At 38.1% G+C, this 22,987-nt stretch overlaps 1 protein-coding gene across 3 annotated transcripts in view; it reads right to left on the bottom strand.

The window, feature by feature from the left end:
- The window catches only part of ADCY8 (adenylate cyclase 8), a 245,726-nt gene that overhangs the window by 50,962 nt on the left and 171,777 nt on the right, over window positions 1-22,987 (bottom strand). For 2 of the 3 annotated variants that reach the window (XM_004602452.2, XM_055127687.1), the window contains 2 exons: window positions 8,691-8,892; window positions 6,524-6,613 (listed from right to left, as the gene is read on the bottom strand). In XM_004602452.2, coding sequence (XP_004602509.2) covers window positions 6,524-6,613; window positions 8,691-8,892 — 292 coding nt within the window. The remainder of the gene's footprint in view (window positions 1-6,523; window positions 6,614-8,690; window positions 8,893-22,987) is intronic. The other variant, XM_055127686.1, reaches the window with a different exon arrangement.

Below are 22,987 nucleotides of genomic sequence, written 5' to 3'. Positions count from 1 at the left end.
TGCTCTTTCTTGCTCACCCTTTCATCTTCCCTTTCCAATTTTTCTTTCTCCATGTCTTCATCATGAGAATGATAGTTAATATTTAATGAGCACTTGTTTACTAAAAAAAGTACTAATTGCTATGTATATTCATTTTCTCACTCTAAGCCTCATGGTAATTTGAAAATGCAAGCTAATTATTCATCCCCAGTTTGGAAATTCAAAGAGATGAAGTATGTGTCTAAAGATTCATAGCTAAAACATCAGTGCTGAAATTTAAAGTCAATTTTCTGAGTACAGAGCAGATTTAAACAAACTGCTTATAGTTCTGCTTTACTCCCTTACACCCACCTAATACTTGGTCTTTAATTTTAAAAACAGCTGTTTTTACATGCATTACAGTCTCTTGTTGGTTGGATTAATACCTAGTTTTGTACTGGTGCAAGATAAATCTTGCATAATTTTATTGCTACTGTGAAAATGTACAAAAATGTAAATTTCTATTTATGTTGCTGTGATAAAGTTGATTTCAGATTATTTATTATATATCATGCAAGCTTACAAAAAACCATGCTCATTATAGTAACTTTTATTGTAGATTTTATTCTATTTTGTACATGATCGTGTACATGATCTCTCTCCAAATTTTAATTCTTTAATCTTTCTTGTATTTTATTGTGGGATACTTTATATCTTGTGCCCTTAGTTTAACTAATTTTATTTTATTTTGCAACATCTAATCTATTCTTGTCTTTAGGTGTACTTTTTGTACCATACAGTTTTCACTGTCATCTTGTTGCTCATCGATTTGTTCGAGCGGGCACCAGTAACATCTCTCATTGCGAGACTTATTGTTACTGTTTTTTGGCATATCCAATAGGCCACGGGTAGCTTTCCAGGCTCCACCATGCGGGCGCAATATTCTCGGTAGCTTCCCAGGCTCTCCGAGAGGGGCGGAGGAATCGAACACGGTCCGCCGTGTGAAAGGCTAATGCCCTATCACTGTGCTATCGCTCCAGTCCCACCATACAGTTTTCACTTCTAGAAAATCAATTTAGTTCTATTTTTATAGTTCTTAAGTTTCTTAACACTTGGAATACAGTTATAACTATAATAATAATAATAGCTTTATTGTACTTTCACCCCTAATTTTGACATACACTCCCAGTTCCTGGTTCATTGACACTGACTGATTCTTCCTCCCCACCCTCCCATCATAAACCATATTGCCCTTTTTTTTTTTTTTTGTTTTTGGGCCATGCCAAGAATGCTCAGAGCTTACTCATGGATCTGCACTCAGAGATCACTCCTGATGGATTCAGGGGACTATGTGGGTCACCTGGATTGAACACAGGTGAGCTGCATACAAAGCAAGAACCCTACCCACTGTACTATTTCTCTTCATTTTATCCTACTTTTAATGCCAGCTTATCTTTGACTTATTGTTAGACAATGACTTATTGTTAGACTTATTCTTTGACTGAATGTTAGACATTATAAATTTTCCTTATCAAATCCTGGCATCTTATGTTTCTTAAATACCCCTTAAATTTGTTCTGGGATACAAACTAGTTGGAAACAATTTGATAATTCCAGTCTTTAAAATCTTTTAGAGAAAAAAGGCTGCATGCAGCACAGAGATAATTACTATACATTTTCTGAAGCAAGACCCCCCTGACTAATTCTTCAGGACACATTTCAGTAGGCCTGGTGGTCAAAAACACTGTTTCCAACAGTGTGCGCCAGGCACTAATCTTTTGATAGCTCTTTCCTAAGCATGGGTTAATTTGCTTTGTATGTATGAAATGACTGGGCCTTCTACTTATTTGTGACTTTCCCCCTTTGTGAAACTTATTTTCTCAAGTAGTATGTCTTTGAAAACTCTTTCTATCTTGTTCTCATTTGTATTTGTTTTGCTGTCTTCTCAAATCATTTTGCTGGGTTCCCTTTGTGCTATTCTCTTTGAGCCACAGACTGACAACTCTCTTAAATTGATTTTAAAGCTTAGATAATCCTAGAGCTCACTCCACATATTCCCAGGAATTCGTTTTCATGGCCCTGGCTTTTTGACTCAAAAATATTATTTCACAAATTTTGTTTGTTTTAAGTTGGTGGGAAAGCGAATGTGTTATTCCATTGAAAATGTACTTTTTAGGGGCTGGAGTGATAGCACAGTGGGTAGGACATTTGCCTTGCCTTGCACGCGGTCGACCCAAGTTTGATTCCCAGCATCCCATATGGTCCCCCGAGCACCACCAGGAGTAATTCCTGAGTGCAAGAGCCAGGAGTAACCCCCGTGCATCACCAAGTGTGACCCAAAAACAAAAAACAAAAAACAAACAAAAAAACAAACAAACAAAAAAGAAAATGTACTTTTTACCTTTTTAAAAACTATTAAATCATAACCTTAAAAATAGCCCCTCTTTGATGTTGAGGCATTTAGATAATCTTGAGTAACTATACAATACTTACTTTTTCTTATAGCAATTTATAGCTTTGAAGCAATGGCCATTGAGTCTTAGCTAGATAATTAATTGTAGAAAGGACAGCATGTGAATACTAAGAAAATGCCATAAGGGTATGTGAAATGGCAGGACATGATTTGTGAAAGGATGGTAGTCAGCAAAGGTTACATTTCTTAAGAGGCCTGGATGTTGCAGTGGGTAGAGTGCTTGCCTTGTATGCGACTGATCTGAGTTCTATCCTCAGCACTCCATATTGTCCACCATGTCCTCCCAGGAGAGATTCTTGAGTATAGAGCCAGGCTGGGTAGAACCTGACTATCACTGTATCACTGTCATCCCATTGCTCATCGATTTGCTCGAGCGGGCATCAGTAATGTCTCCATTGTGAGATTTGTTGTTACTGTTTTTAGCATACCAAATACACCTTGGGGAGCTTGCCAGGCTCTGCCGTTCAGGCAAGATACTCTCAGTAGCTTGCTGGGCTCTCCGAGAGGGGCAGAGGAATCGAACCCAGCTATATATGAAATAAATGGAACAAGTTCCAGGATGCAAAGATACAGATAATAGTACCTCTATGAGAAATTGTCTCTCAGGGAGACTTTAAAATTATAGCAAGCTATGACAGCTATTTCAAAGATAATTAGCTGTTTATTCAAATGTACCAGAGCATATAATAAAGAGACTTGATTCTAAAATGAAGGTCTTCCCATTGAACCTCTGGAGAATGGCATTCAAGTAGTTGAGATAATGACACTCTGAATTTATGCATGTGATTTGCATTTATTTTACAAACTTATGTCTTTGCCCTTCCATAGACGAGTTCTCAGATATAGTGGAATATGGAATTCTTCGCTGTCATTTCCTATTTTCACTCATTCTTGGTAATTGGGAAGATTTAATTCATACCTAAATTATAATTTAGAACGTATGATTGCTTTTAATGTTTTATCACATCATCTTAGTTATGATATGTTTTTGAACTAAGTTTCACTTCTCATGGGATAAGAAAGTTATATAGTCGGATGAGGAAGCAATTTGTGATTGACAGAGAGGCTGTGAATAGCAAACCTTTTTGAAGGTTTGAGTGTTTGGTTCCTTCTTCGTAGACAGATTCTTATATAAGACAAGTACAGTCATGTATATCAGGATGACATCTTGTGGGTCATATCAGACTTTTCTAGAAGCTGGTGGTGGAAAGAGTTCAGACTCCCATCTTTTTAGGCCAGTGGGAATATAGTACCTGAGGGACTATTACAAGTTGACAAATTTGTAACAGGCCAGACAGGAAAAGATTTGGCTTAGGGAATCATAAGTTATATTCACCTAATTCTGACACTTGATATAAAAGAATTCATTTATGTAACAACACAATTTTGCTTATAAAGTAGGTTACTGTCACTGTCATCCCATTGCTCATCGATTTGCTCGAGCGGGCACCAATAATGTCTCCACTGTGAGACTTGTTTGTTACTGTTTTTGGCATTTTGAATATGCCATGGGTAGCTTGCCAGGCTCTGCCATGCGGGCGGGATACTCTCGGTAGGTGGCAAGAAAAATTTTCCTATGTCCGTAGTTTGCTCACTCTTGGACAAGATAATTTTTGATGTAGGAAAACATTAAAACTCCAAGTCATTTATTTTATCTCACCTTTTTTACATTTTTATTTTTAGTATCATTTATAATCTGCAGAATATTTAACACAGTGGTATAATTATGTAACTTAAATATATGTTGGTGGTGCAGACTAAAGCCCTTTTTACTGGAAATAATAAATCTTGACTAACATTCAATGACTTAATACTTTTTGTTTGTTTTTATTTGGCCACACTTGGCACTATAGGTTTAATCTTGACTTAGTTCTCAGGAGCCACTTCTAGTGGTGCTCAGGGAGTCATATGTGGTGCCGGGGGTTGAACCCAAGGCTCCTGCATACAAAGCATGTGCTCCAGTCCACTGAGCTATCTCTCTAACCCTAATGATTCTGATGGGTTGACACCTTGTGCCAGCTATTGCTCTAATTACTCGGCACAGATTAACTCACTTAATCCTCACAATCATCTCAGCGGAAAGTACTTCGTTCATTTCTATTTTACAGATAGGGAAACTGAGGTACAGAGGTGAATCTCTTCAATGAAGGATATCCACCATTTTCCTATAACTGTCAGTCCATAAACGCTGTGATCCTGAGTCTAAGGGTCTGCAGTATTTACTGAGAGAAGCATGGTCACACGAATGAATGATTCCAGAATGTCTATAAATAGAGTCAATAGCTAATTCATTGAAATGAAAAGTTAATAAACATCTACATGTTACATATCATGTTAGAAACTCGTTTGCTAACTCAGCTATGTAGGATCCATGAGATATTCCTCTATTCCACAAGAGCATGTGACAAAGGTATTATTTTTCTTACTTTATGGATGAGGGAACTGAGATTCAGAGAGGGGCAAGAACTTACTCAAGAGACCATTGCTAGCAAGTGGGGGGGCTCACTTGGAATCAAATTCAGGTCTGGTGTATCTGGACATATTCTTGGACAACTTGTCGATCCTGTGGATAGTTCTCATGCCTCTCCAACTGAGAATTTTTCAGGGTCCACAAAATTGGAGTTTTATTCATGAGTTGGTGGAGGAGGTCCAAGAGCAGGGGCCTGCTATGCAGAGCCCCAGAAAGAGTCAGTACTGTCCTGGATTACCTTAAGTCTCAGTCCTCCCTAGAGTGAAACTGGAATCAAAAGTAGAGACTTAAGAATAAGTCAGATGCAGTTTGAGTTGCAATATTCAGCCTTGTAACTGAGTTAAGGAAAGAAGAAAGAAGAAGAAAAGGAAAGCAAAGAAGTAAGGAAGGATGGGAATCAGGCAGGGGTGCCACTCTATAACTGAGCAAGTTTATTTATGTGTCTCATTTCTTTATGTATAAAGTGGAGAAAGTAATAGGTCCACCCCATCCAATTGTGGATTTAATGATTTCGATGCATGTCAAGTAGGTACTCTAGAATTGGGGTTGGAGCGGGACAGAACATGATCTCTTTAGAATACTTCTCAAGCTAATTCTGGGACCTAGGTAGGAAACAGTCTTTATTCTACTCATCTTACGGAGGGGGTTCCTTAGTGTCTTATGGTCTTCATGGGAGGGGTTTACTTGGGGTCTGCATGGCAATTCTCCTGCAGGGTCTACAGGGATAGCACAGCAGCATCCTTTCTGTCTCTGAACTTCAACTGCACTACCTAAATAATTGGATTTTGGATAATATAGTCTAAAATTTTGCTTTTCCTGGTTCCCTGGACTGACCAAAGGCTCCAGGCCACACCTGTGTGGTCAAGGGAGAATCAGCTTATAAACATATATTAGTATTATATTAACTGTGTGGCTAAGGAAGGGTCACATGTATACTATGATAGTGGATATCCTATTGGGATACTTCCTGATTTTGTGATGATCTAGGAACTTTTAATACCACTTTCTTTAAGTTCAGTTTTGATTATCTGTGGATCCTTCTTTCCTTTCCTCCTCCCTCCCTCCCACCCTCCCACCTCCTTCTCTTCCTTTCTTCCTTCCTTCCTTCCTTCCTTCCTTCCTTCCTTCCTTCCTTCCTTCCTTCCTTCCTTCCTTCCTTCCTTCCTTCCTTCCTTCCTTCCTTCCTTCCTATTTCATGTTTCTCTTTCAATATCATAAAGTGTTTGACACTAACTCTATGATCTGTCTTCTTATGAAGAAAACACATTCTGTTCTAGGATTTTTAAAATGAACTAGGACAAGTTATTAGAGGAGGAAGAGACAAAGGGAAATGATAATAGATATAGGGGAACAGGGTGGAGGAAGACATGGAAGAAAGAGGAGGGACAGAGCAAAGGGGAAGGTGGGAATGAGAGAGAGAAGCAGAGGCAGAGTGGGAGACAGTGAGGAATAGCAGTTGATACAAGGGTATAGGGAAAGACAGAAAAAGAGAAGAAAAGAAAGGGAAAGAGAAAAAAAAAGAATCTAGCACTTTCTAAGGCCCTTCATCCAATTCTGCTTATTTGGAGACTATGGAGATATCTATGCCAAATTCTAGCCAAGTGGAGCTTGTGAATAAATACCTCTGGGTAGGAGCAGATATCTGTAAACACAGCTGAGGAATTGAAAGTCAGGTTCTTCAAGGGTATCGACTTGTCAAAATCACACCACAGCTGCGGATTAAAAAAAAAAAAGAACAGCAACAAAAAAAAAACATAAAAAAACACAGGAACAACAAAGTCAGTGTGAGAGCTAGAATGAGGTTGTGCGCTATTATTGCTGGGCTTTAGAGTTAAAGCCTGGGGCAGACCAGGCCCTCACGGGGCACTTGATTTTAGAAGGTAAGAGCCAAATGGGATGCGCTCTTTTAATTTTAAAGAAGGTACTGGCTTAGAAAAAGCACAGGAAAGCCAGTTTCAAAACCAGCCCAAAACTGCTCTGCTTGGCCCCATCACGTATCATCCACGGAGTGTGCTTGTGCAGCTCTGAGAAGAGAGCTAGAAGGCGGGAGAATTGCCTGGCAGACTCTCACAGCCCGTCTCCACACAAAAGCTGGGGGCCACATTTCTCTAAAACTCTTAGCATGGATAAGAGTTTTGGCAAGAAATTGCTGCTGGAGAATTTGTGGTGTTCAGAAAACAATAGCGACCACGGACTAAATCCTTCCTCTGTGCCAGACACTTTCTTATCAAAAAGAAAAAAAAAAAGATGCCAGGGTGGGGGGAGGGGAACACCAAGTAAAAAGCCTCACAACCACCATGTGATGTCGCTACCATTTTTATCCCCATTTTACAACCAAAAAATATGAAACTCTGAGAAGTAAAGTAACTTGTCTAGGATCACCGACCTCACACATGGTAAGTGGTGGAACTGAGATTTGAACGCAGGTCTATCTGACTCCAAAGCCTCCGAACTTCCATGCCATTGTGGTAAGGTTGGTACCAGAGAGATCTCTGAACTGGGCTTATTTCCAAATCCCAAACCTCAGAAATAGCCGAACTCTTAAGACTTGAGATCCTGGCTACAACTTTACAAGCCATGACAAAGGATACTATGTACTTTCACTTTCAATTGCCATAATCTAGAAAATATTCATTAGAGGATGGACTTAACTTATGATTTTCCTTTTTCTCTAGCCATTTCCTGAAAAGCCGACTACGGAGCCTGCACAGCATAGACTCTAAGTAAAAGTTGGACCAATTTGGATGATATGTCTCAGGCAGGAAGGATAAGTCTCCAAGTCAGAGGATGGCAATTGTTGAGTCAATAATTCAGGTCATTGAATACTTGGAGACCTTTCCTCAGACTCTGGTGGCTCCAGCCACCAGAGAATATCCCAACTAGCTTTTCTCAACACGTACATTCAAAATCTACAATCAAGTAAATCACCCCCAAAATCTAAATTTCTGTCATGGGCCACAACCAACTATTCATACAAACATAAAAAAAGTCTATAACTACCACATTACCATTTTCAAGAGAAAATGAAATTGCTGCAACATAGATCACCCAATTAAAAGCAATGGAATTGGTATCCAATTAAAAGCAATGGAATTGGTATGGCAGTTGAAATTTCTTCCGAATTTGAGGTGACACATCCAATGAAAATTCTTAGGAGATCGTAGGCAAGATACTCAACCTTTCTGAAAGGCCGTTTCCTCATCCAGTCCATGAGAACAAGAACACCTACCTGCAGCACACAAGCTGTGCTATTGTATTCCCCCACCCCTGCATCTCCAGATACAATATCGCATGTTAGAATGCACATGAGTTGTGGAGTCAGACAGAACATGTTAGCAAGTTATTTTATGTCTCTGAGCCTCAGTTTCTTCAGCCATAAAGTGGGGATAATGATACTTACCTCACGGGGTTTATGTGAGGATTAAATAAGAAAAACTTGCATAGCTCCTCCTTCAGTGCATGGCACAAAGCAGGTAAGTACTTAATAAATGATAACTCATATTTAATTATAGTGGGTTGGTCACTGACAATACAGACACTTAAGGTTGTCGGGACCTCTTTTGGAACAGAAAACCTCACCTATTGGAACAAAAACAATTTGCTGCCAACAAAACACATAGTTCTGGCAGAAGTTATTTTTTTAATTTCTGTCTCCAGGCTTGGGTTCTGGACCAGGCAATTGAAAATAATTGGTACCAAGGAAGGCAAAACAAGTAGCTGTAGACTTCATAAACTCTTACTTCGTGACTAAAGTAAGTACTGGAGGGTTGGTGGGTTTGGAATGCTTACGATATTTAGGATGGCACCCAGGAAATTAATCAGGATGGATGCAAAAATAATGATGTTCCTGGCCAAATAGGTCTCATTAATCCAACAGCAAGTTTTCCGGAGGATGAGGGGTAAACACTTATAATCCTCTGCTGTGGTGATGAGGACCAGGGCCGAGTGCAGCATAATCAGGATGGAAAACTGGACGACCATTGGCATTACCCTGCAGAGAAACAGAACACCGGGTCACATGTCAGCGATCACTGATCTCCACTGGCTCAGAAATGTTGAAAATCATGTCCACTTCCTTTTCTAAATCCTTCTAAAGTTCTACTTCTTTAAAACAACAACAACGACAAAAAGGTTATTAGCAGACTCCATTTCTTTTATGCATCCCTTGCATACTCTATTGGGAAACTATGCAATGAACACCAATTATTTGGTCACAGGCATTTTTTTCTTCCCATTTAAAAATTTTTTTCATCATTCACATTTCTCATTAGAAAATTACTGACAAGACAACATACCACTGGCATTTTATCTCAATTCTCTCTATTCATGAAAGGGAATCATATACTATTTTCCCTATAAGGTGGATTTCATGAAATACCTTCCCTCTTGCTTTATTCTCATACCAAGAACTGAAGTTGACATCTCTTTCAATTTATTCAGTTAGGTTAATGGTTAACATGGTTTGTATTGAATACCCTAAGTGCTATTTGGAACATAGGTAATGGTACAATTTGAAGCGTAATCAAGAATTCATGGGGATGGAGCGATACCACAGAGGGTAGGGTGTTTGTTTGCCTTGCACGCGGCCGATCTGGGTTTGATTCCCAGCATCCCATATAGTCCCCTGAGCACAACCAGGAGTAATTCCTAATTACAGAGCCAGGAGTAACCCCTGAGCATTGCCGGTTATGACCAAAAAAAAAAAAACAACTTATTTTTGCCAGCACTTCAAAATAATAGCCATCTATGTTAATTCCAAAGAGAAAACTTTAGCCTCAATCTCTCACTCAAGCTCTCTTCTTTATAGGAAACAGTTTGAAAAACTTTTTTTTTGTGGGAGCGGGGAGCACATCCAGCCATGAGGGATGGAACCTGGGTTGGTGTGCAAGGCAAGCACCCTACCTGCTATACTATCCAGTCACAGAGAGTCAAGAGTTTTAGCCAATCATGGGGCATGTATAGATCTGGGATGTAAGGATTTGATCAAAGAAATGAGAATGAAAGGACTGGCTCAAGAAGAGTATCTAGAGTAAGAGGCAAGAGGACCAAAGTCAAAGCTGTGTGAGAAACTAATGAGTTGCAAGAATAGATAGAAGCAAATGAGATTTAGAAAACGTCGAATAAGCAGGACAACATGACAGTGAGGCAGAAAATGTTTACAAGAGGGAGTAATTAATTAAGAATGACAACTTCCTCTGCACAGCGCGGGGTCATGAAGGCTGTAAAGTGACTCTTCCTATCATTGTTGGAGGTTCTGAAATTTATTTTTATTTCTTTAAATTTTAATGCTTGCACAGTTTTGATTTTATGGATACCCTTGACAAGATATCTCTGCTGGAGTTCTAGATAAGAAGAGATCTGTGCAGCAGAGGGTTCCCAGAAGACTCTAGGCAGATGGGAAACATCTTCCCTGAACAGGCTGCCAAAACTCTCCCTGACAACACACCATTATTCCTAGGCACAGATGGCAGGGAAATGAAGGAGCTTGCAGGTGGATTTGCTTTGTTAGGTGGTCCCAGGAGAAAAGAAGCCAATACTGTGTCTCAGCAACATGAAACAATTATAATGCCTTTGTATATCAAGAATACAAATGTCTTGTCTCAATGTGAGAGGTAACTGGACAAAGAAGAATTTAAAAGCTGCTCAGTTAGAGTCCCTACTGTTCTGTGCTGTCACTGCATACAAGTAAAGCCTATGATTCTTCGCTTGGTATTCAGGGCTTCCTCTGATTGACATGGAGCTCTCTGCTGCCCTGTATCTCTTTTACCATTACTGCTCTGTAGTTGATGGACAATACTTGGACACATGTCTTGAAAGATGTGCAACTCCTAGCTCATTGTTTTCTACCAGAATGCTAGAATTCTGCACTCATTTAGGGCATTGTCCTGTTGGTTTGTTAAGGTTCTGTTATTTTTGGCTTTATCCATGATACCTGACCTAGGTTTGAGTTTCAATAAATACTCATTGGCTTCTGCTTTTTTTGTGGGAAGATGTTACTTCTCTCTGTTACTTCCAGCCTGTTCTTAAAACAGCGTTCCCAACTACAAGGTCAAGCTCCTTATAAATAGTTGACTTGTACAGTAAAGTGACAGGCTACAAAATCAAATCACAGAAAGCCACGACTTTCCTATATACAAATAATGCACAATTTCTTACAGGGAGAAAGTTGAATTCTTTTATTAAAAAAAAAAAAGCACTGTTCACAACTTGCTTCAGAAAATCAAGTACCTGAGAATCATCTTAACAAAAGAGATGAAAGAGAGCTGAAACAAAAGTACAGTGGGCAGGGACCTTGCTGTGCACACAGCCAATTTGAATTTGATCATTGGCACCCCATATGATACCTCAAGCACCACTAGGAATGACCCCTGAGCACAGCGACAGGACTAAGACCTGAGAAATGCTGAGTGTGACCCAAAAAATTAAACAAAACCCAAGCAAAAAAGAGGTGAAAGACACATGCAATGAAAATTACCAATAACTACAAAAATAAATAAAAGAGAACATGGAAAAATGGAAACACATCCCCTGTTCATGTATTGGAATTAATATTGTCAAAATGACAATGTTGCCCAAAACACTATAAGTATTCAATGTAGTGCTTCTAAAAATACCCATAACATTTTAAAAGACATAAATCAAACACTGTTTAATTTTGTGAGGGATAATAACCTTCTTCCCCAAGAGCCAAAGCAATCTTAAGAAAAAAAAGAGGCTTTGTACTCCATAACTCCAAACTATACTACAAAGCCGTAGTTATCAAAATAGCATGGTACTGGAATTAGCACTGAACTCTCAATTGTATAAAGGGGATGGAATTGAAAGTCCTGAAAGAGTTCCTTAGGACAGGCTTAATCTCTGATAAAGGAGGAAAATATATGAAGTTAAGCAAGGAAATCATCTTTAACAAATGATGCTGGGAAAACTGGATAGTCAAAATGCAAAAAAAAATTAATTTAGACATGCTTAAAGTACTATGCACAAAAATGAAAGCAAAATGAATTAAATATATGAATATCAGACCTGAATCTAGAAATTGAATTGAGGAAAACATAGGTAGAACACTTTATGACACTGAAGCTGGAGGTATCTTCAGTGATTCAACACTGTTAGTCAAGTAAACGGAAACAACAATATAAATGGAATGACATCAAACTAAAAGCTTCTGTACCACAAAATAATAATGGACAGAATAAATAGGCACACCACGTACTTTGAGAAAATCATCAGATAAAGGGTTAGTAACTAAGATATATAAAGCACTGGTAGAATTCTCAAGGAGATTCTAGAAGGAGATTCTGGCAAGACATATCCTATCCAAATGAACAAGAACAACCAGTGCTAGTGCGAATGCAGGGAGAAAGGGATCCTCATTCATTGCTGACTGGGACACTGACTGGGCCAGCCTTTTGGAAAACAATATGACATTCCTTTAAAAAACCTAGAAATTGAGCTCCTATTTGACCCAGCAATACAACTCCTGGGAATATACCATGGGGGTCCAAACACACAAAGCAGAAACAACATCTGCACTTCTTTGGTCATTGTAGCACTATTCACAAGCGCCAGAATTTGTAAACAACCTGAGTGCCTGAAAACAGAAGAATGGATAAAGAAACTATGGCACATCTACATAATGGAAAACTATGCAGCTGTTCAGAAAAATGAAGTCATGAAATTTGTCTACAAATGGATAGACATGGAGAGTATCATGCTGAGTGAAATGAGTCAGAAAGAGAGGGACAGATAAAGAATTACTGCATTCAGTTATGGGATATAAAAAAATAGTATGAGGCTAATATCGAAGGCCAGAGAAAACAGGGACCAGGAAGACTGGTCAATGGTTGAAAATTACCACAAGTTTGCATGGGGTGGAGGTAGTTGAGATTGAGAAGCGTCTAGTATGAATGAGAACAATAGCGGGAAATCTGGACAAGAATGAGTGTTGAAAGAGACCTAGAAGAAATAAATAAATTCCTGGATTCCTAAAACCTCCCAAGGATTAACCAAGATGATTTGGAATACCTGAATTGACATATCACGATCAAGTGAACTGAAACAGTAATGAAATATCTTCCCCAAAACAAAAGCCTAGGTTCTGATAGATTCACTAGTGAATTCTTCCAAACATTTAAAGAGGATGTATTCCCAGTCCCTTTTAAGGTTTTCTGGTAAATTGAAGAAACAGAAACAGTTTCTAGGAGGCACATGCCACCCTAATACCAAAAGCATACAGAAACACCACAAAAAAGAAAATCACAAATCAATATCCCTGATGAACACTGATGCAAAGATTCTCAACAAAATATTAGCAAGTGGAAACCAATGACTCATCAAAAAGATCATATTATGACTATGTGGGATTCATCCCAGGGATGCAAGGATGGTTAAACATTCTTAAGTAAATCAACATAATCCATTATATTAATAAAATAAAAGATAAAAGCCATATGATCATATCAATAGATGCAGAGGAAGCATTTGACAAGATCCAGTACTCGTCTATGATGAAAACTTTCAGCAAAATGGGCATTGAAGGAACTTTCCTCAATGTCATCAAAGCCATCTACCACAAACCCACTGAAAGCATTATTATCAATGGGGAAAACCTAAAAGCCTTCCCTCTAAAATCAGGAACAAGACAAGGATACCCACTCTAGCCAATATTCAATATAGTCTGGAAGTACTTGCCATAGTAGTAAGAGAAGAAAACGATATTAAGGGCATCCAGATAGGAAAGGAAGAAATCAAGCTCTCACTATTAATAAATGACATTGTACTATACTTAGACAACCCTAAAGCCTTGACCAAGAAGCTCTTAGAAACAAAAGACCTGTATAGTAAATTCACAGGCTATAAAATCAATATCCAAAAGTTCACGGTTTTCCTATATACTGATAATGAGAGAAAAGAAAGTGATATGAAAAAAGACAATCCTGTTCATAATCATTTCTCAGAAAATCAAGTACCTTGGAATTAGCTCACCTAAAGAGATTAAGCACCTGTACAAAGAAAACTACAAAATGCTACTTCAAGAAATAAAAGAGGATACTAGGAAATGGGAACACATACCTTGCTCAGGGATTGGGAGAATTAACACTGTCAAAATGTCAATACTCCCCAAAGGATTATACAGATTCAATGCGATCTCTATAAGGATACCCATGACATTTTTCCAAGAAATTGATCAAACAATCCTGTAATTCATATGGAACAATTAATGCCCATGAATAGCTAAAGCAGTTTTTTGGGAAAAAGATGTGAGGCATCACCTTACCCTACCTCAAACTGTACTACAAAGTGGTAATAATTAAAACAGCATGATATTGGAACAAAGACAGATCTGCAGACTAATGAAATAGGGTTGAATACCATTACACACACCCTCAAATATATGATCATCTAATCTTTGATAAGGGATCAAGAAATTTAAAGTAGAGCAAGGAAATCCTCTTTAACAAATGGTGCTGGCAAAACTGACAGCCACGTGCAAAAAATAAAATGGGCTCAAACCTCTACCTAATACAAATGGGACTACCTTAAACTAAGAAGATTCTGCACCTTCAAAGAAACATTGACCAAAATACAAAGATAGCTTAAAGAATGGGAAAGAATATTCACCCAACACCCTTTTGATAAGGGGTTAATATAAAAGATGTAAAAAGCACTGGTTGAACTCTACAAGAAGAAAACATCCCATCAGAAAATGGGGCGATGAAATTAACAGAAACTTTCTCAAAGAAGAAATTCGAATGACCAAAAGGCACATGAAAAAATGCTCTTCATCACTAATCATCAGGGAGATGTAGATTAAAATAACAATGGGATATCATCTCACACCACAGAGACTGGCATACATTCAAAAGAACAAAAGCAACCGGTGTTGGTGTGGATGTGGGAAGAAAGGGACTCTCCTTCACTGCTGGTGGGAATTCCAACTGGTCAGCCTTTTTGGAAGACAATATGGACATTTCTCAGAAAACTAGAAATTGAGCTCCCGTTTGATCCAGCAACAACACTTCTGGAAATATTCCCTGGGGCTCCATAAACACACAGCAGAAACATCACTGCACTCTTATGTTCATTTGAGCACTATTTCCCATAGCCAGAATCTGAAACCAACCTGAGTGCCTAAGGATTAGATGAATGGATAAAGAAACCATGGCACATCCGCACAATGGGATACTATACTAACTGTCAGGGGAAATGAAGTAATGAAATTTGCCTATAAATGGATGGACTTGGAGAGCATCATGCTGAGAGAAATGAGTCAGAAGGAAAGGGACATTTATTTGTGTTACTGGAGCACAGAGGTAGGGCATTTGCCTTTAATGTGGCCGACCCATGTTCGACTCCTCCACCCCTCTCAGAGAGCCCAGCAATCGACCGAGAGTATCGTGCCCACATGGAAGAGCCTGGCAAGCTACCCGTGGCGTATTGGATATGCCAAAAATAGTAACAAATAAGTCTCACAATGAAAGATGTTACTGGTGCCTGCTCAAACAAATCGATGAACAACAAGATGACAGTGACAGTGACAGTGATATTTAAAAATATATAGTAGAAGAATAATATCCATGGCCAGTGAAAATAGAGGTTGGCAGGACTGGTCAGTGGTTGGAACTAACCACAAATATGTGTGGGTTTGAGGGTAGGTAAGATAGAGAAGATACTGCTATGCCATCATGACAATAATAGCTAGGAATGATCACGCAGGACAAGATCTGAGGGTGAAAGTAGGTAAAGGATATTCTTGATAACCTTTCAGTATCAATATAGCAAACCACAATACCCAAAAGGAGAGAGAGTTGGGGGGGTGAGGGGGGAGGGGAAATGAGGGAGGGGGTAGATGGGAGAGACAGAGAGGAGGAAGAAAGAGAGGGAGAGGGAGGGAGAGAGAGAGAGAGAGAGAGAGAGAGAGAGAGAGAGAGAGAGAGAGAGAGAGGAAAAATGTCTGCTATGGGAGGTGGGGGGTGATGGGAGGGAACCTGGGGACACTGGTGCTGGGAAATGTACACCGGTGGAGGGATGGGTGTTGGAATACTGTATGACTAAAATCCAATCATAAACAGCTTTGTAGTGGTCTATCACACAGTGATTCAATTAAAAAACAGTGTGGAAAGGAGTTAAAAAGCTGTACATGATAACCTTTCAGTATCTGTATTACAAACAATAATGCCTAATAGGGGCTGGAGCAATAGCACAGCGGGTAGGTGGTTGCCTTGCACCCTGCTGACCCGGGTTTGATTCCTCTGCCCCTCTTGGAGAGCCCGGCAAGCTATGGAGAGTATCTCGCCCATACAGCAGAGCCTGGCAAGCTACCCGTGGCATATTTGATGTGCCAAGAACAGTTACAACAAGTCTCACAGTGAAGACGTTACTGGTGCCCGCTCGAGCAAATCAATGAACTATGATACGACAGTGCTTCAGTGCAGTGCTACAGGAGAGAGTAGGGGGAGAGGTGTCTGCCATAGAGGCGGGCTGGGACTGGGGGGCTGATTTGAGGTTGGGCAGGACAGAAATGGATGCATAGATTCTGGGAATTATACTGGTGGAGGGATGGGTAATTGAACAATGTATGACTGAAACCCAATCATAAACAGCTTTGTAATACTCGATCTCATGATAATTCAATTAAAAAAAAACGAAATTGAATGGAAAAGAAAAGAAAGGAAAAGCCACTTGCACTCCTATGTTCATTGTGGCACTATTCATAATAGCCCAAAATTAGAAATAACCAACGTGTCCAAGAACAGATGACTATATAAACTATGGTCCATGTTGATCTTAAAGCCAAGAAGTACACAATAGGCTTAACTGTCAGAGAATTTGCTGCCACCTGAATGGCTCTAGAGAGTATAACGCTTAGTGAAGTTAGTTAGAAAGAGAGGGACAGACACAGAATGATCGTTCTCAGACACTGGTTATAAAGAAACAGTAGTAGGGGGATAACAAATGTCCAATGGCAACAGGAGCAGAAAATAAAGCTCACCACAGGAATGGGTTGCGGGTTTTGGGGGAGCGTCACTGGGGTGACGGTTGATGAATGCAGACACTCTGGTAGAGGGTGTGGAACTGGACTGGCTTTATGCACGAAACCTTACTAGTAACAGTTTTGTAAATCATAATGCCTGAAATAAGGTTATTTTTTGAAAAACGATAGCACCCATGAACCAGGAAATGATTTCACTAGACACTGAATTTATCATTGGGATCTTGGACTTCTCCGTTTCAAGAACTGTGAGAAATTACATTTCTGATGTTGCAAACCAGCAAGTCTCAGCTATTTTTTTAATTGAATCACCATGAGATACAGTTACAAAGCTTTCACAATTGAGTTTCAGTCATAAAATGATTGAACACTCATCCCTCCACCAGTGTACATTTTCCATCACTGATGTTCCCAGTATCCCTCCAGCCAACCCCCACCCCACCCCACACCCTGCCTCTATGGTAGACAATTTTCTTTTTACTCTCTCTCTGCTTTTGGGCATTATGGTTTGCAATACAGATACTGAGAGGTCATCATGTTTGGTCCTTTATCTACTGTCAGCACACATCTCCCATACCGAGCGATCCCTCTAACCATCATTGACTTAGTGATCCCTTCTCTATTCCAGCTGCCTTCTCCCCCCAGCCCATGAGGCAGGCTTCCAACTATGGACAATAGTCCTGGCCCTTGTGTCTACTGTCTTTAGGTGCTACTCTCATATTATGCTATTTGATATTCCACAGTGAGTACAGTCATTCTATGTCTGTCCCTCTCTTTCTGACTCATTTCATTTAGCATGACACTCTCCATGTCCATCCAGTTATAAGCAAATTTCATGACTTCATCTTTCCTAAGAGCTGCATAGTATTCCATTGTGTAGATGTATCAAAGTCTTTTCTTGGGTCTCAGCTATTTTTAAAGTATCAGTTTGAACTAAGTAAGGTAGGAGATTTTTTAAAAAAAGGGCAGGTGATTGGCCAGTGGCAAAAGCAAAGCCTGGTATTTGATTCCATAACTCTGCAACACAACCACCTGGACAAACAGGTTTTTTTTTTTTTTTTTAGAAAAACTTGAATTTTGTAAGAACATGTCTAAAGGAGGCTCCAAGCTCTAAAAAAGCTCTCTAAGGCTTAGAATACAATAAAAATTCAAAGAAGGGTGCAGAGACCTTGCAGGAGTTTTGGTATTGCCCTGAATCCTGATGAACCTGTCTCAGATCCTGGTATCACACAGGATCCTGTGAACCCCACCAGGAGTCACTTCTGAGCAGAGGCAGGAATAGCATGCAGTGTGTATCACACCGCTTCCCATAGACAAACTAAGCCAACAAATAAATCCTCAGAACTCAAAGAAATTTAGGTTCTCATTATCTAGTCATGGTAAAATCTGAACAGTCAAGCATTTTAAAGATTTTAAAGCATTTTAAAAACTCAAGCATCTTTAAAGATCTAGGAAAAAGGTATTATTACAAGGTCATATTTCTTAGTAATGAGCTAGCATGCAATACAATTTTTTTTTGTGAAAATCTTTCAACAAACCTCAGGTTTGATTTATTTTTGCATATGCAAATATTCTAACATTTTATTGTAATTTTATCTAATTATAGAGATATTGAGGCATCCAGGTGTTCTGAATTTGTGTTTTCATTGTTGGTGTACAAAAGAGTCAGGAAACCTTTTATTTCTGATAGTGAGTCTTAAGACTAATGAAAAGGGATTTGCTAACAGATCTATCTGAACAATGTCTAGTACTAATTTCTCTTTGTTGTCTTTATACAGGGCCTGTGGTTTGGCATCATGATTTGATGTTTGCTGGAGAGTCAGAGATCAGTGGGAGTGAATGAATGAATAGCCCATGACAGTTTGTGGTACAATCAAAAGCTCAGATCACACTGAACACTGACATTGGTAACATCCTTTAGAATTTGAAAAGAGCCTATGAGAGTTCAATTGTACATTTGATCCTCTTAGCAATCCTGAGAGAAAGATTTTCTTGTACACTTCAACAAATGAAAACAGCATTACTCAAGGAACCAGAATATATCAAAATGGGCATGGTTCATTTCATTCTTACAGTATGTCTGGGAACTTGGCAAGGTTATTTTTATTTTAAAGCAGAGAAAATTGAGGCACCAGAGGAGGTTTGTGCATACAATTAAGATTTGCAGAAAAGAATAGAATCTATTGTCTTTTAAATTTCCTTTCTGTCCTCTTTGTTTTCTCTCTTCCCTCCTTCCTACTTCTACTTTTTTTCTTCACTCTGCCCCTCCATCTCATTCTCTTCCTCCCTCCATCATTGTTGTGGACTTCTGTACCTATACCTCTAATGATTTCTTGACTGCTTCATTTATTAATTACTGACAGAGGAATGACTTGGTATATCCATATTCATGTTTATCTGAATAACATTCTGTAATATCTCTCTTTACCTCTGATAATTTTCCTTGTTCTAGGTCATCTTTGTGTCAAGTTAATATAGCTCTTCAGATCTCCTTGGATTTATACTAATATGATAATCTTAGAATCCAATTACTTTTGGGGCCGGGGTGATAGCACAGCGGGTAGGGCATTTGCCTTGCACGTGGCCGACCCAGGTTCGATCCCCGGCATCCCATATGGTCCCCCAAGCACCGCCAGGAGTAATTCCTGAGTGCAAAGCCAGGAGTAACCCCTGAGCATCGCTGGGTGTGACCCAAAAAAAAAGCAAAAAAAAAAAGAATCCAATTACTTTTAATATCTTTGAATTTTCATCCACTTTTAATATATTTGAGTTTTATATTTATATAGTAGTTTTTTGGGAAAAATAGATTCTTGGGTGTAGTTTCTATTTTCACAAGCTCTTTTTAAAGTTTATAAAATGGAACTATCAATATAAGATGTGATAATTTTTATAGCTATGTTTATATATTACTATCTTTTAAAATATTTTTATCAACTCCATTTAATCATTTTTCACATTCTTTAATTAATTGAGCATTTAATTATAATATCATTAGTTTTATTTTAACATATAATTATATTTATCATAAGTATTTTAGTGTTTTCTTAAGAGTTTATAATATACATTTTAATTAATCTAGGTGTAACTCTATGTAATACTGTTTCACTTAGGATGTAATGTAGATTCCTGAAATTATTTCTCCAAATCCTAAATAACTCTGATATTATTCACTTCATCTATCTAGCCTCATACTACCTTATGCACTATTGCTGTTGTTATAAACAGCTACATTTATATAAATTAAAAATAAGAAAAAGATATTACTTACCTTCATTTACTCTTTTGCTCATGCTTTTGTTTCTCTATTTACTAGGAAGATCCTAGTCTCAGACCTATATTATTTTTCTACTGGAGAACTTTTGTACATGTCTTGTAGGAAAGATCAAATGGAAATGCAGTTTTTGTTTATCTAGGAAAGTTTTATTCTCCTTTGCATTTGAAGAATATAGAGACATTTTTCTTTCCACACTTTAAATATTTTATTCTATTTTCTTTTACTTTTACTTACTTTCTTGCATGATTTCTGCTAAGAAGTGTAGCACAATTCTAATCTTTTTATATAGGTAAGGTACAGACCCCTTCTACCCCCCACTTAAAATTTTTCTCCCTGTCTTTACATTTTCACTATGACATGCTTAAGTGTGCCTTAAAAATGTGCATATTGATCTGCTTGGTGTTCTCTGATGTCCTTAGTTCTGTTGTTTCATGTTTATCTTAATTCTGGAGGATCCTACCCATTATTAGAACTGCAAATACATCTTCCTCTCAGTTCATTCATCTTCTTCTGGCCCTGTTTGCTTTAACCATTGAAATTCAAGAAACGTCTCAACGTTCTTGAATGCTTTGACCATTTGTTAAAATTTTAATTTTTTTCTTTGTACTCAGTTGGGAATTTTCTACTGTGCTATATTTAAACTTACTGATTCTTGACTCAGCTGAGTCTACTACAAATCAAAGACTAATTATTTCCATTGCAGAGTTTTTGATTACTAGCATATTTAATACACTACCATATATTTAGTTCCCATATTTCATTTTTATTGCTCGTATCTTACTACACAATGCCTACCTTTAAAATTAAAACCCTTAATATGTAAATAATGGTTATCTTAAGTTTCCCTTTCTTGATAACTTCAGCATGTGTCATATCTAACTCTGATTTTGCTTATTAATTTCTTTTTTTTTCTTATTGACATGACTTATATGCTTCTTTTGTTGTTGAAAACATTCTATTATAACAGTTTCTATTAGGAAACTGAGATGAATTGGCCTTTACTGTGAGGTTTTAAATTACTCTAGTAATTTAAATTACTAGGTTTTAAATTACTCTAGTAAGAGGCTTGGCTACACTTAACTGTTTTCCTATAGCTACATTCATTACCCATGGCTTAGGAATTCTTGTATCCTGCCTCTCCTTTGATGAATTGTATGTCCTTAATTACTTATCCTCACAAGAGTCTATGTTATGCAATTCTTTTATTTCAAATCCATAACTGATTAAACTGGATTCTTGTTAGTTTGCTAGGAAACTTCATGACAGAAAAAAATTCTTAAATTCCTTTAAATCTCTTAAACTTTAAATGTACAAAAACATACAAACATTTTCACTTTTTATTTTGCTTAAGGCATCATTATTCATTGTGTTTACATATTCTGGTTCATCCCATTAAATCATTTCTGTATCTTCATGCCGTTAGTCACATCAAGTGCTTTTAACTGCTTTTGAAACAATTGTTTAATCATTGATATATGTTGTGGACATTTATTTTTTGTTGTGCAACTACTGAATATAAAGATGTTACAAAACTTTAAAAAATACTGTTTATGCCCACCTTAATTTTTACTAGGTTCTGTTGCCTTTGTCTATCTGTTGTCCCTTTACTTTATTTCTTTATATCCCACATAAAAGAGAGGTACATTTGTATTTGTCCCTCTCCTGAGTGACTTCATTCAACATAGTACTGTCTAGTACCATTCACATAGAAGAAAAATTATGTGATTTTTATCATTTCTGACAGGTGAGTATTTCACTGTATATATATATATATATATATATATATATATATATATATATATATATACCACAATTTCTTCACCCATAATTTTCTTGGGCACCTGGATGGTTTTCAAATCTTGACAACTGTGAATCACGCTGCAATAAATATAGATGCACAAGTATCTTTCAAAATAATCTTTTTTGGTTCTTGCATAGATGCCATTAAGTGGAATTGCTAGGTTCCATGGAAAGCTCAATTCCTACTTTTTAAAGTGTCCATATTTTTCAGAGGTTAAAACAGGGCATACTTCCACTGTTCCCCTCCCCCCAGCATCTACATCAGCACCAATTGCTTTTGCTGTTTTTTGAGGGGAGGGGAAACACCCAGCAGTGTTCGGGGCTTATTCCTGCCCTATGTTTATGGATCACTCCTGGTAATTCTCAGAGCATCATGTGCAGTGCCAGGGATCAAACTAGGGTTGTCTGTGTGTAGGAAAAATGCCTTACTTCTATACTGTCTTTCCAGCACTGCTTTTGTTCTTTATTATGTGTGCCATTATCACCGGCGTAATGTGATATTTCATTGTTCTTATTTGCATATCCCTGATGAAAAGTGACAGAATTTTTTCCATATGCCCATTGGTCAGGACTGGAGCAATAGCACAGCATGTAGGGTGTTTGTCTTGCACATGGCTGACCAGGGTTGATTCCTCCGTCCCTCTCAGAGAGGCCCACAAGCTACTGAGAGTATCTTGCCCACACGGCAGAGCCTGGCAAGCTACCCATGGCATATTCAAAATGCCAAAAACAGTAACAACAAGTCTCACAATGGAGACGTTACTGGTGCCTGCTCAAGCAAATTGATGAACAATGGGATGACAGTGCTACAGACAGTACTACCCATTGGCTATCGATGTTTTATTTAAGAAAGTATTCTGTTTGTTTTTACCAATTTTTGACAAAGTTTCCTGTTTTTCTTAAGTTTTACAAGTCTTGGCTACTAAGCCTTTTTCAGATGAGTGATCAGCAAATATTTTCTTGCATCTGGTGGGAGTTCTTTCATTCTACTAATCATTTCTTTTGCACTACAGAAGCTTC

Source organism: Sorex araneus, chromosome 2 (genome assembly GCF_027595985.1).
Source record: "Sorex araneus isolate mSorAra2 chromosome 2, mSorAra2.pri, whole genome shotgun sequence".
In the NCBI taxonomy this organism is placed as follows: domain Eukaryota; kingdom Metazoa; phylum Chordata; class Mammalia; order Eulipotyphla; family Soricidae; genus Sorex; species Sorex araneus.
The sequence above is the reverse complement of the archived record's forward strand: the minus strand, read 5'-3'. Positions and strand labels throughout refer to the sequence as shown.